Raw genomic sequence first — 14,812 nt, 5'->3', positions numbered from 1 at the left:
TATATGAGTCTACGTCATTATCCACTAATCAACAAAAGACAATAAAAAGGTGCTAGGAAAGTATCAATTATGTTGTGCTTTTATCTAATCAAATGAAAAGTTTCTTTTAATTAGATTTAGACGTGTCATATTTCTTAATTAATGAAATTAACGAATCTTATTTATTTATGGTACTTTTCAAATATATTTCCGAATTATTATAAATGGTGTACGTAGATATCAACCGTCATATTTTTGTGATATTGGTGTCTTTGTCGTCCAAAAACTATCTAGAGCATATATGTCTTTCACTCTAACGGAAGACTATATAGGTACACGTGACACAATCTTGTCCGTCGATCTGATATTTAATAAATGTCGGGTAAGTGAATAGGATTATGATACGTGTAAGTCCGTTATTATGAAGGGCATATATATTTGCTCTAGTTTTTGGACAGCAAAAAACATCAATATCCCAAAAATATAATGAAAGGTAATTGCATACCATTTACAATAGTTCGAGGATATATTTATTATTTTTCTTAATTAATCAAGTGTGAGTTAGACCAAAATTACTAAATAAACTCGATGAAAGACAATACCAATATCATTGATGATTACACAGAAAAACATGATCGCTAAGAATTCATATAACCAATCCCAACTTCTCTAGAAATAAGGAGTAGTCATTGTACAATGATGGGCCTCCATGCAGTTACAAGCAAATTAAGAATACCACTTACATGATGATATCTTGAAACAAATTAAATACTTTCTCCGTTTCAAAAAGAATAACCTAATTTGATTTGGAACGGAGTTTAAAAAAAGAAAAAAGACTTTTTAATCCTGTGGTTATAAATTAAAGTTATGTCAAATGTATCAAAATGCCCTTAGATCTTGTGGTCTTAAACATGTCACGTAAAAAGTTAAAGTTAAAGTGTTGCCACAAAAGGAAAGGGGTCATTCTTTTTTAAACAGACTAAAAAAGAAATACGGTCATTCTTTTTAAAACGGAGGGAGTATCATCTTTTTGCGCATAAAAACACAAAAGAAGCTTTTAGGTTACTTCTTTTTGGTTTACAATTCTTCAATTAGAGGCGGAACCAAGATTAGCAGTTTAGAGATTCTAAATCAGTTTTGTTTGATGGTTCATAATAATACATATATTTATTTAATTTTCTAATACAAATACATAATCTACGAAAAAGATTTGTAAATTCATCTTAACCCACAAATCTCCCCTAGCTCCCCCTCTCAGAAAATCCACAAATGAGCATATAATTTACTAGTTTTAAGAAACATTAACATCACTAAATATCTACATAACCACAAAATAGCTCGAAATCAAAAAACAAAAAAGAACTGAAAATTGATGATTTTGATTTGTTTACCTTAAAATGTATGCGTTTAAAAATGAGGCATCCATCTCAACCCTCCAAATTTGAGTTACCCCATTTTTAGTAATAATAGAATTAGTACAAGTATTTTTTAAACAAAAAATAAATCACATTCGTTATTTTTTTAGTCCGTTTCGAAATATTAAAAAAAATAATTTTCTTTCTCATCAATTTTTAAATTTAACTTCCACATGATATGTTTAAGATCACAATGTTATATATATATATAAGGAGGAAGTAAACAGATCAAGGTTTCTACATACTTCCGTTATGGAGGGTGCGGGCAGGGGGGACGGCGGGGAGGCCGGCTCCACAATCAATATATATATATATATATATATATATATAAACCATGTAATCTAAACCATGTAATGTGAAAGTAAATTGCAATGGAAGAATCTTTGCAAGAGAAGATGTACTACTCAAGGTAAATTGAATTTTTAAAAGCTTCATTGTCTCAGATAAATCAAATTTTGATTTGTTCATATACAAAATTAGGCAGGAAATCACATAAGCGGAAGGAAAATTAACAAAATGGAAGAATCATTGCAAGAGAAGATTTCTTACTCCAAGCAAATTAAAATTTTGAAAAATATTATTACCTCAAACAAAAAAAAATTGTTTTGTTTATACAAATGACATTAGGCAGAAAAACACATAATGCACAGGTAAATTAACAAAATGAAAGAATCATTACAAGAGATAATTTACTACTTCAGGTAGATTCATTTTGCTTTCTTTTATAAATAAAAATTATGCAAAAGATAAATAGAGAACTCATAGCAAAATAAGGTTTTAGTACCTTAGATNTATATATATATATAAACGATAGATAAAATAAAGTTTTTTTATTGAAAAGAAAAAATAACTTTGGATTGAAAAAATAAAAGCTAGCCTCCTATTTATATTTGACTTTAGGCCACTAATTTGCTTGAGCCACCTTAATTATGAGAGGATCAATACGTGTAAGCACGTCAGACCTTTGATATGGGTTAAAAAGAAGAAGCGTAGGGCTAATATTGGGTTTTGTACGAAGACTTGAACGATCGCAATGTCTATAAGCACCAATTTTGAAGTAAAATGGTAAACTCATTCTCTCTTTCTCTGTACCAAAAATTGATGCTAAATGCGAAGAAGAAAGAAATTATATAGGGATGAAGAAACTTTTGGTTCTAAAAAGTGTTAAAGAGTTGTAACTAACTCATTTAACTTGTTATGCATATTTTATGAAAAATGAGCTAAAAGTTTGTTAAGATTTTCAATTAAATAAAAGGGGACAGGTAGCCCTTTTTACTTTTTTCTACTTTTTTTATTCTTAACATTAAAAAAGTCTAAACTAATAATATCTTTTGAAGTTATTTGAATAACTATTGAAGTTGTTTGGACAATTAAAGAAGTTATTTCCACGATAATTGTTGGAGTAAAGAGTAAATGTAATAGTTAAAAGTTTAGGATATTGAATAAACTTCTTTTAACCTAATTAATATTATTTGTCATTTCTATCCATTTTTAAGATTTGAAGGACTCCTACCTAATTGACTATCTGGTTTGTCATTTTTAATCGTCCTGCTTTAATTATTAGATATTTTAGAGAAAGAAAAATATATTTGTGATTTTATTTATGTACTAAATAGTTGAGTTGATCACATAAAATATATATTTCCTACTTAAGTTTTATGTGTATAACTATAGAAGATAACATATTTTACGTTAATTTAACTAGAGTTTGAAAGTGCTTAATTCGAGTATTGTATTATTAGGATTTAGGAAGTTCAATTGAAACTAGGATTAATACGAAAATGAAATGTCCTAATAAGTCGAGCATTTACAAGACAAATTCAATGCCTCCTAGGATTCCTTAAGAGTTTATTTTACTCTAAAATCTAGTTTAGTCCTACATAGATTGGTATATATTTTCTTCAATGCCTCCTAGGATTCCTTAAGAGTTTATTTTACTCTAAAATCTAGTTTAGTCCTACATAGATTGGTATATATTTTCTTGAAAAGACATTTCTGAAATTCTGTAATTTTTTGGAAAGAGACTAAGACTTTAAACATTGACTTACCCATAGGTGAAATGTCCAAGAGACATTCCTCGAAGTGTTGTCCGTAAGTAGGTGTGTCATCGTACATTCAATAAATACATTATTAGTGACCCTTGAATCATAAAGAAAAATCATGAAATAGGAATTAAATGAATACACAAAATTACCAACAAGGATTTATGGTGAAGTGGTGTCACGATCCAAGACTACTCCCTAGACGTGACATGGTATTTAGAGTCCCAAGAGATCCCAAGAAAATCACATGACATATCATGTCACTAAGATAAAATCAATAAGAAGAAAATTTGAACATGGTATCTAGTGTAAATCTCTTATAATATAATACTAACTCAGAGTACAAAATCATAAACATGAAAATACTATGTCTGACAACGAATCTTTACTACATTATAATGATTAAGACAAGCCCTAACTCACTCGAACAATCTGAAAATTGAAGTAAGTTTGAAAGACATAAAGAACATATGTGGTATGCCCTCAAATCATGAGGACTCACCAATCTTGAGCAAAGCTGATAGAATTTAGTACTAACTACAGTCTGAGTAAGGTGCGTCAAAATCTATATTGTAAGACAATATATGCACAAGAGATATATACGGTCGGTACTCGGAATGTACTATGTATTGGAAAGATGCATGAGTATAACAGAATAATATAATGAGTCTGAAAATGTGATAATGTAATGACCAAATAAACAAAACATAAAAATTTGATCATATGACTTTATAAAACATTGTACAAGGTCATGCATTCTTCTTTAAATCATAATCATAACATACGTATTTGAGGAAGTCATAAATCTTTGTAAGAATTACCCTTAACTAAAATATAATATGGAGTTCAACGTATTGCTCCCACGCTTAAAGAAAGTATCCTACTTGTCAAGGTAAGGACCATAATCATAAGCTTACATGGATCCACTAACTATTGTCTATACGAGGAAAGTACCACGGGGCCACATAATTATGGGACAAGAGGATTGCTACTAAAAAAACTTTGCATCTACTAACGGATGAACCTTAATCCCAAAGTTCACTCGGTGCTAATTAAACTCCCAACGAAAAACATGCATAATCATACCATATTCATAATCTTAAAAATTGTAAGAATCTAATATCACCCAATAATTCATAAACTTCACAATAATAAGAATAGCTCTTTAATCATGATTTCATAACATACTCATAAGAGACAGTTATCTAAAACATCTAAATCCTGATCTTCTTTTATAAAAGAATTACTTCAATTAGAGGTATCCGATTTCACAAAACATATTTGATATTTTTTCTAAAAGCATCCTTAATTCATAAATTCTTCAATTCGTGTTGCGTGGATATCTTCAAAGCTTATTTCATAAGCATTAGATAGTTTTATATCCTAGGTTTATGTGTGAATATCATTGAAAACTTTGAAATGTGGTCAAATCACGCATAATAAGATTAGCAATAATGAGTAGAATTATATCCAATTGAACTCATAAAAAAATCGTGAAAATCCTAGAAATTTGATCAGAATCATAAGTATAAATTAAGATTTCTTTGGAACTTAATGGGTGAAGAGGAACCCATTGATGAATTTCTCACATACCTTCATGAATCCTATATTGACATCTGAAAAGGAAGCTTGAAACTTGAAGAAGAAGACTTTAGGGTTTTGAAAGATCATGAGAGCAAAGGGAAGGCTTGAGCCCCATGAACTCTTTAGAGTGTTCTAAATAACCCTAAATGATATAGTTTAGAATTTGAAAGAGTAGAAAAAAATCTAATTAATCTTGAGAAAAAAATGTCGATCCACTCTACTAACTCGCACCAAAAACATTTACTGCACCTTTTCAACTTCTATTAACTTTTACACTTTCGAGTTGCTACTAGTGTTAAGTATTCTTTTATCCTTAATCAGAAGCTTCAGGTTCGAGTCTCTGGCTACAGAGTCGCCTTTGTTAGGGAGTGGTTTACCCCCTTCCCCCTCAACCCCCTGATGTGGTTTTCGTGTCTTGAATCCAAATTTAACCGAGTTTTAATATAGATACCGAATATCAGTGAAAACCCAAAACAAAAAAAAAGTGAATAGTACACAATACTATCAATAATCATTTTTCTGTATACATAAAAAAAAAAAATTACTTTCCTATTGTATTATACTTCTTGTATTTGAGTCTCTTCGACTATATATAAATTGTTCCTGCGTACTTAATTTATAGGGTTGTTGCAGATACACATATAATACTCTCAATCTTAATGAATAAAATTATTTTTTTATATTAAAAAATTACTTTGAATTTATAATGTTTTTTTTGTTTTTCAATATATTTGTTGCAAATACACACATATTTATTGTTTTGCTGTGTATATCAAATAAGTAAGTGTTTTTTTTATATACTAAGGCTCATTCAAAAAAAAAAAAGCTCTAGTATGGGATCAATTAGTCAAAACTATTTTTTTTTATAAAACCTTATACTTTTTAGATTCTTTTATGTATTTTATCTAAATTTTAAATGTTTAATTTATCACAGTATGATATTTCTTAGTCTTTTTTTAAAAAAATAAAAATTTGGTTGAAAATGTTTTTTATTGTAACAAAACCAAAAGTATTTAAAGTAATAATATAATTTGCTTGAATTAGGCATCTTGCTGGTTTGCCCGAGTGGTTAAGGGGGAAGACTTAAGATCTTCTGCACATAAGTGCGCGTGGGTTCGAACCCCACAGCCAGCATTTTCTTTTATTTTTTTCCTTATCTTTCTAACCGCGCACGAGTCGGACTTAAACCACGTAAAACTCGTCACTACCTTCCTATCTTTATAACCGCGGGTCGGACTTAAACCGCATAAAACTCATCACTACTTTCCCATCTTTCTAACCGCACACGGATCAGACTTAAACCACGTAAAACTCATCACTACCTTCGACTTAAACCACGTAAAACTCGTCACTACCTTCCTATCTTTCTAACTGCGGGTCAGACTTAAATCACATAAAACTCATCACTACTTTCCCATCTTTCTAACCGCATACGGATCGGACTTAAACCACGTAAAACTCATCACTACCTTCGTATCTTTCTAACTGCGAGTCGGACTTAAACCACATAAAACTCATCTCTACCTTTCTATCTTTCTAACCACGCAAGAGTCGGACTTAAACCACATAAAACTCATCACTACCTTCCTATCTTTCCAACCACACACAGGTCGGACTTGAACCACATAAAACTTGTCACTACCTTCCTATCTTTTTAACTGCGTACGGATCGAACTAAATCACGTAAAGCACATTACTACCTCGTAAATGTGTTTGAAATGTACCATGATTTTTTAAAAAAAGGAAAAATTGTACAATCCATCTTTATATTTCATTCTCTAATATTATTGATATTTAAAGTATTGAACAATTTAATTGTACCGATAGAAATTTTTTACAATCGTGTAGATATATGTGCAAACATTTTTGCTTAGACTACATTTTCCACATAGTTAAAAGAATTTATTACTACTTTTAGAAATATTGTTACTTCTCTTTCATGGGGCAAGAAAATGTATTTTCTCTACTATCAATTTTTTACTTTTTAATCTAGCCTTTCTAATGGAAATAATAGGGGGAAAATTACATAAATACATAATTTAAGAGTAACTTAAAAAATAGGTATAATACATAAATATGCCCTTTAACTTGGCTTCAAATTACATTTATGCCCTTCAACTTTGGATGTGTACAAATAGACACCTGAACTTGTATAAAGTTGAACAAATAGACACAAATGTCCTATATGTCATCCTACATGTCATTTTTTGTCCTACGTGGTATCCTACGTGTATTGTGTCATGTAGTACTCATGTGTTTATTTATTTAAAAGTTGGATAGTTAAAGTGTTTGTTTGTGCATTATGAAAGTTGGAGGTCAAAATTAAAATTTGAAGCCAAGTTTAGGGTCCAATATATGTATTATGCCTAAAAAATACACAAAATTCCTCTCAGACACATCTCTATCCCTCTAACTTGTTGTTACGTTTCATTCATACAATATTTGTTCCATGTTGTCTTATAGAGTAACAAAAAAAAGTTGATTTCTCTCGAGGTCACTGCACTAATCGTAACTATCTCACAAGATTTTTTTTTTCAATAACAGAAAGGTCATTCGATTGATAATTATTATATCAGAAAGTTATTTTCTTTATTTTTAGTAATAGAAAAGTCATCAATCTATTTTTATTTTACCTGCAAAGTCACTCAACCATTTCATGTGATACATGATACATATTGGTGATGTAATTTTTTTTTTAATCAAACTTTTAAAAGTACAAATTTATCTATGTTAATCAACTATTAAATTGATCCTCTCAATTGGTTTGATCTGCTTTAATTAAATAGGTGCAAGCGATCCTTTTATATTTGATATATCTATAATATATAGAGTACAGAGTGATCTTTTCACGTTAAAATAATTATTAATAATTGAGTGACCATTTGAAAAAAGAAATATTAAAGTTATTCTTAAATGAAGTCTAAGGGATTGAAAAATAAGTTACATTTATTTGAATAGTAAATTGAGCATTAAAAAGAGGACATTTATCAAAATTTAACGACGATTTATCATAAATGAAGCTATTTTTTAAACTATAAAAGTATGTAAAAAATTGCCTTTAAAATTTTTTATTATTGTGAAATAGGCAAACAACATCATTCTAGATATGAAGAAGGCATTTTTGAAATTGATTTTTACCATGGCACTTTTTATGGTTGCTATAGGTTTGCAAATCTCTCTCTAATTTTTTTTTTTTATACATCATGAGATAAAATTATGATGTTTCATTAAGCCTATAAGCTAATAAAATTTTTGTTTTTATAATAAAAAATAAATAAATATGGTCATCGATAGATATACTGTTTGATGAACTAATAAATACTTATAAATCAAAAGTTATAAATAGATCACCTTCAATTTATAATTTTTCAGCTTATAAAGACTTTCATTTTGAGTAGTATGCCTATTGGAAACGATCATTCTATATAAGGATTTACAATACATTCTACCTTTTCCATCGCCCATTTATGGGATTAAATTAAGCATGTCGTTGTTATAGTACGCATTTTTAGGTTTTAAAAAAGGGAAAATTGTATATAATAGCAAACTAATAACCTAAAATAACTGAAGTAGCTAGGGTTTGATTTAATTGTGCTCCATAGCAAACGTTTGCAAAAAATTGTCAGGCGCCTCTCTCCCAAATATCTCGCTCGCCACTCTTCTCCAATCTCTCGCTCGCTTCCTCACTTTTTATACAAACACAAGTATATAAAAATTGTTTCTAATTGTATAAAGAAGAGAAAATTGTATAAATACATATATTTTTGTTCCCCTCTCTCCTTTCTTCCAGATCTCGCTCGCCACTCTCCCAAATCTCGCTCGCCACCCTCGCCTTTCTCACTTATACAAACAGAAGCGAAATGTATAAATTGTGTTTCTGTTTGTATAAAGCGTGAGAAAATTGTATATACACATGCAAGTACATATATTTTCGTCTGATACACTTATAATTATACAATAAAAATACTTCCCTGCCCAGTTTCTTTTGCCTTCCTATCTTTCTCGTTTTATACAATTTTCAAATTATATCTAATTTCTCTCTTTCTCATTTATACAATTCGATTGAATTGTATATTCCTTGTCAAGTCTCTTTTGTCTTTCTCTTTTTCTCATTTTATACATATTCAAATTGTATATAATCGTTCTATACACTTATAATAATACAATTCATTTATACACTTCGTTTTTATACAGTTCTCTGCCCAAGTGTCTTTCTCTTTCTTGTTTTATACACTTCGTTTTATACAATTTGCTTCAACTGTATATGTATAGCGAATTATACAGTTTCTATGTTTGCTATGGAGCGCAATTATGCAAAGTTTGCTACAGCATACAAATATGAATTTTTCATTTGCTACATGTGAAAGTTGCCCTTTAAAAAAAGCATTTTTAGTTTGACCGAGAATTTTTACTATTTTTTAAAACATTTTTAAGAAAAAACCTCCAAGTCCTCTTCATTTCTTATTCATGTTCATTATTTTTCTTACAAGAGAACCTTTGAAATTTATAATTTTTTATTAAAGAAGAAGTTAAAGGTGTTTTAGTCATTTTACCAGAAAGAACTAACTTATCAAATTACAACCTCAGATCGGGGGCGGAGCCAGCATACTGTTAGGGGGTTCATCCGAACCTCTTTCGATGGAGAATATTACTATTTATACATGATTAAAATTATTTTTTATGTATATATAGTAGATATCAAACCCTTCAATTAGTTTGTGTCTTTACTTCTTAGATTTCGAATCCCTTTATTAAAAATCCTAACTCCGCCACTACCTAAGATTATGACCATATTATGTTAACTGTTCGTATTTCCGATATATTTTTTTTTTTGGTAAACACATTAATATGTGTTTATTATTAGTTTTAATTAATATTTTTATTTAAACACCTAACTGCTTGAAAATGTTCGATCATCATATTATGGTAATTAGTTATTTACTGTCAACTAATCCAAATGATTCTAACAATATATTTTGTTTTTTGATAGATATTTTGTGTTTTAAAGTCGAAGGATTGGAGATTGCTATCATGATGGAAATCTTGGTATTACATATACAGATGATAATCTAAATATAATGAAGGATTAATGTGTGAATGTGGTCCACAAATCAAAGAAATAATTATATTTTGTATTTTAATTATGATTTTGATAAAAAGAAATCTATGAGTTCTCCTGATTGTGTACTATTTATCCTACCTCAATGCCCCCTTTTCAACAATTATTCAAATCAACTATGGTAAAAGTTAGTATTTAGAAGATCATATTCTCTAACATAAAGACATTAAAGTGAAAGGATAATTTAATCAAACAAATAAATTATTATACTAGTAATAGATTAGGAAAATATGTGTAATGATACAACATACTTCCTCACAGAAGAATGATAATATAACAGCAAAATTATATGAGCAGACTACAGCCTTGTCTTGATTAATGTGTCGAAAACTGTTGTAGTGACATTATACCAATATAGGACACAATTTCACTGTTATGGCCTATTTTAGGTTTCTTGCATGAAGTGGATGACAAGGAATAAATAACGAGGATGAAGTCGAACCGAGTAGATGAAGATTACAGACAGTAAAGCTCTGCTCCGACTTCATTCAGTTTGTCGTTGTCTTTGACATCGCCTGCTTGACAGCCTCCGCGTATGTCCTATGTTGGTAAGTGAGTGTGGATTCAAGCAAGTCCCATAGGGATGTCTTTGGGTTCCAACCTGGTAAATCAATCAATCCAACAGTTAAATTATTTTCGGCTTTATGCAGTTGTCATTTTGCAATAGAGTAAGGAGACGGATGGTTACCGAGCTGTCTGTTGATTATGGTCATGTCTGGGATCCGCTTGTCACTGTCATCATACCCCTCGCCATAAAATTCTTTAGAACTAACATCGACGGTGGGAGTTTCAAGAGGGGTTTCTCCACTCACCTTTGAGTACACCTATTTTAACGCAAGAGAAGAAGCTGAGAATGCAGAACATATGTCGTGCGAAACGTAGTACTGAAGGCCAGAGAGGTAGGAGGAAAATGAAAAAGTGGTGTCACTCAATACCTGAGTCATCATTTCAGCTAGCTGCTTGACAGTAACTTCGTTATTAGGATTGCCGACGTTAAAGATATGGCCGTTGGCCCGAGCAGGATTTTCCTGAGAGAAAAATCGGATGAATCACAGTACAACATAATACATTTTAAGAAGAATAGAGGGTTGAATAGGTCAAAACTCACAATCATCAGGGAAACAGCTTCAATAGCATCCTTGATATATATGAAGGTTCTCTGCGAGTGTCCACCGTCCACTAGTTTTAGTGGTTCATGTCTTAATAGGTTCTATAAAAGAAATAACGAGATGATGAAATTCGCACACATACTCTAGGAAACATCAGATGACTTCAAACTTAACCCCCCCCCCCCCCAAAAAAAAAAGATGCATACATTACTAAAGCAAGCCAATACTCTTGGAACACCTTCACTAGGACCATCGATCCCGGGTATAAAATCCATCCTGGGGCCAATCCAATTGAAGGGCCTAACGATGGTGAATTCTAAGCCATTCTCAGCACCCTCAGCTGCAAACATAATAAAGTGAGAAATATATGATAAGAGATTCAACTTTAGACCATCCAGATGAAGGTACAGTTGTACACACCATAGATCAATCTCTCAATCAATTGCTTTGCACAGGCATAGGACCACCTTTGCTTCTCAATAGGTCCAAAAATGCATGGAGATGCATCTTCCGAAAGAAGAAAATAAGCAGGATCCTAGAAATAATCAGGTAAGGATCAGAACATCTCCACAAAAGTAATGGTATCAGAGAGCATAATATGGTCAATGATACCACACCAACAACTAAACATACAATCCACTTTGTGAGATCATGTTAAATACTCTTTCCACATTGCTAATTAAGATTCAAGTTAAACAGTAAATCAAGCAACTTCAAAGAACATAGCCTTGAAGTAATTAACTCTGTTCTTCTGGTTCTGGAAAATGACGTCAATTCAGACATACACTCGCCGAATGTATGGAAAGAAATCACCTAGTGTTTTTGCTTCCAATAGGATTTGAAACTAATACCTCATGATTCTCACACCACTTCATCGACCACTAGCTATTCAGAAACTATTATAGAGAAAGACGACTAGCTTTCTAAACGTAGAGATGCACAAAAATGCAATACAAGCCCGAACAATACTTCCATACTAATTCATTAATGCCTCCTAATCCTACATATAATAATGTCATGCAGTCCAGTAGACATGAAAAATACACTGAACAGGCCTTGTGTTTCATGTTTCATTGACATCCAGTACCGAGTCTCGTTACCACATAATAGGGTGCTTTGTGGGATAACATTGGCTACTAAGATGGGTGAGTTCACACATAAGATTGAGAGAAACCAAAATTGGATGGACAAGTTGAGAATACATTTGGATTTCCAGAGGTTGTCACAACTCACAATCAATAAGACCTGACAGTCTAACACACCAGAAAAGCATTAAGAAAATACGGAAAGAGAAAATTGAGAAAAAAATAGTCTCAATTATCCTTTTGACCAAGAAACTTCCATTACAAGTCTTTTCTAATATAATATAATACAACATCAAGAGTGTTCTAGTTTAACTGACATGTCAATATCATTGACTAGGTTGGTTTGAGATTGTAGCTATTGCAGGCCTACATGTGAGATTTAGAGACTCTGTAGCTTTGAGAATCTTAATTTGTCCTAAAAGAAAAAATTGTGAAGTATTGGAATATAACAGGGCTTAAATGACACACAATAGACATAGAGAGAATCCAGATAATTGATCCAACTGAATTGGGATTAAGGCATATTGAATATATTACTAGCATTTTTACACGAAAATACAGCATTGTTTGAATCAATCATACCATAGTACCACTTCTTATTTTTTTTAATTTTTTCTTTTTGGGGAGAGAACAGGAAATATCAACAATTAGAGGACAGTTCAGGAACTTCCATTTTATGAAACACGACACAAAGAAAATAACAGATCAATAATTTGCACAAGTTTGGCATTTAACAAGAGTAATAACATGAAGAAAGTGAACTCTTACCTGCCGCAATGGGCTCTCTTCGGGCAAAAAGGCACCTATGGTTTTCCCATACACTTCACAAGTGGAAAAGTGAATGAGACGCTTTCCATTTTCTGAGCAGTACTTAACCTGAATAATCAATTACATCAACTTCACACCTCAACTACCAACAGAAAAGGTGAAATCTTTCTGCAAGTGACATCTCACAAGCACAGAAATTGTGCTTTATGAGGTAAAATAGAATTCACTCTTTATAAGAACTATGAAAAGTTAAAATCCAACATGCATACCACTGGTAGCGCATCAATGAAATTGCTGTAGATTGTGTCAAGCGGACGTGTATTATAATCAGCTGGGGTGCAGATTGCAGCAAGATTTACAGTCTACGAAAAAACAAAATTTTATCATTAGTCAAGGACTTCCTTCGTACTGCATTTTTAGAAAAGGCATCCAAAAGCATGTAGAAATTCATACTACTCCATAATTACAACAAAGCTCAACTTAATTTCAGAAATTCTCTCCAGAATCCTGAACATCAAACAAGTTCAGATCATTATAGATCTCAAATTCACTTTGCTAGTTCCAATATTCAGAAATTAAAGTATAATTTTACCAGATCATCAAGCTAGTCTTGTAACAAACCTAAGAAATGAAGTGCGGAAGAACTTAAAGATGCAACATAAATAGTTGAGTAACCTATAAAAAATTCTAATCAATGAAGAGACCAAACAGAGTAGTTTTGCTATCAGATCCATTAAGATTCACCTCTTTATGCTTTGAATTCTCAAAAATTTCTATAAAATAACTACAAAAGGAAATGCATCAACTAAAAACATCAACCAAAGCAACACTGCTACTTCAAAATTCAGAAATTTCAGTAGCTCAGTTAGTTGGCCTACACGAACGAGATTTCAAAATTCCGATAAACTAGCGAAGAAATTAAAGTCACATTCAGTCCACTGTGCTCCGATTCACATATAAGAAGAAGAAAAAATTACCAGATCTGCCATTTTGATGAGTCCTTCAAGACGAGAATCATTCTTAATGTTAATTCTGTGGAACTGTATCCGTCCATTCCAAGGTAGAGAAGTCGGTTCAAGTAGATGCTTGATTTTATCACTGTAAACATCGACAGCGAGCACCGTGTGCTGAGTTTCCGACATGAGCTTTTCACATAAGTGCGAGCCAATGAATCCACCGGCGCCGATCATGCAAATCGTCATCGGATTGATCGGATTGCCGTCTAGATCTACCCTCCCTGCCATTTTTCCACAGAAAAATTCACTCTGTATAGTTGATTCTAGAAGTAGGAAAAAGGAGGGAGGAGAATCGCTTGTGACTTGACTCTGTTTTATACTTGTAATAATAATATTTAATAATAATAATAATAAGTGTTATATTATACTCTCTCCGTTCCGGTATTATTTGTCATGGTTATTATTTTAGAGTTAAACTATAAAAATTTTGATTAATATTTTAAGATGTATTTTTTCATTATATTAATATGCAAAAAACTGTAATTTATAGTACTTTTCATATAGTTTTAGAATATTTAATTTTTTTGTCTAAAATATCGAATTAATGTGATCTAATTTACTTTTAAAAATTAGTCAAATTAACTTTCGATAAGTATAACATGACAAATATTTTCAGACGGGAGGAGTATAATTTGTTTTTAAAAAAAAAAATTAAATAGATTATATTATATAGTATGTTTTCGTAATGTTTAGTT

At 31.2% G+C, this 14,812-nt stretch overlaps 1 protein-coding gene and 1 non-coding gene across 2 annotated transcripts; one reads left to right on the top strand and one right to left on the bottom strand.

Annotated features, from left to right (window-relative positions):
- The first annotated feature begins 6,071 nt into the window (after positions 1–6,071).
- TRNAL-UAA lies at positions 6,072–6,154 on the top strand. The gene has a single exon. It is a non-coding gene; the product is annotated as a tRNA-Leu (tRNA).
- A 4,168-nt stretch (positions 6,155–10,322) lies between these two features.
- LOC107007749 (UDP-D-apiose/UDP-D-xylose synthase 2-like) lies at positions 10,323–14,431 on the bottom strand. The gene is made up of 9 exons (XM_015206508.2): positions 14,079–14,431; positions 13,371–13,463; positions 13,102–13,209; positions 11,669–11,783; positions 11,455–11,588; positions 11,248–11,349; positions 11,075–11,167; positions 10,828–10,963; positions 10,323–10,740 (listed from the first exon to the last, which is right to left on the bottom strand). Exons 1-9 carry the CDS (start codon positions 14,343–14,345, stop codon positions 10,628–10,630), a joined length of 1,161 nt encoding a protein of 386 aa, XP_015061994.1. The 5' UTR covers positions 14,346–14,431; the 3' UTR covers positions 10,323–10,627.
- Positions 14,432–14,812: the final 381 nt, after the last annotated feature.

This window comes from Solanum pennellii, chromosome 1 (genome assembly GCF_001406875.1).
Source record: "Solanum pennellii chromosome 1, SPENNV200".
In the NCBI taxonomy this organism is placed as follows: domain Eukaryota; kingdom Viridiplantae; phylum Streptophyta; class Magnoliopsida; order Solanales; family Solanaceae; genus Solanum; species Solanum pennellii.
The sequence above is the reverse complement of the archived record's forward strand: the minus strand, read 5'-3'. Positions and strand labels throughout refer to the sequence as shown.

Coding starts and splice junctions, on each gene's coding strand:
- LOC107007749 (XM_015206508.2), bottom strand. CDS start 14,345: ATGGCAGGGAGGGTAGATCTAGACGGCAATCCGATCAATCCGATGACG. Junction 11,784..13,101: donor AAGAGAGCCCATTGCGGCAG/GTAAGAGTTCAC, acceptor GATTATTTCTAG/GATCCTGCTTATTTTCTTCT. Junction 10,741..10,827: donor CATAATCAACAGACAGCTCG/GTAACCATCCGT, acceptor TTGATTTACCAG/GTTGGAACCCAAAGACATCC.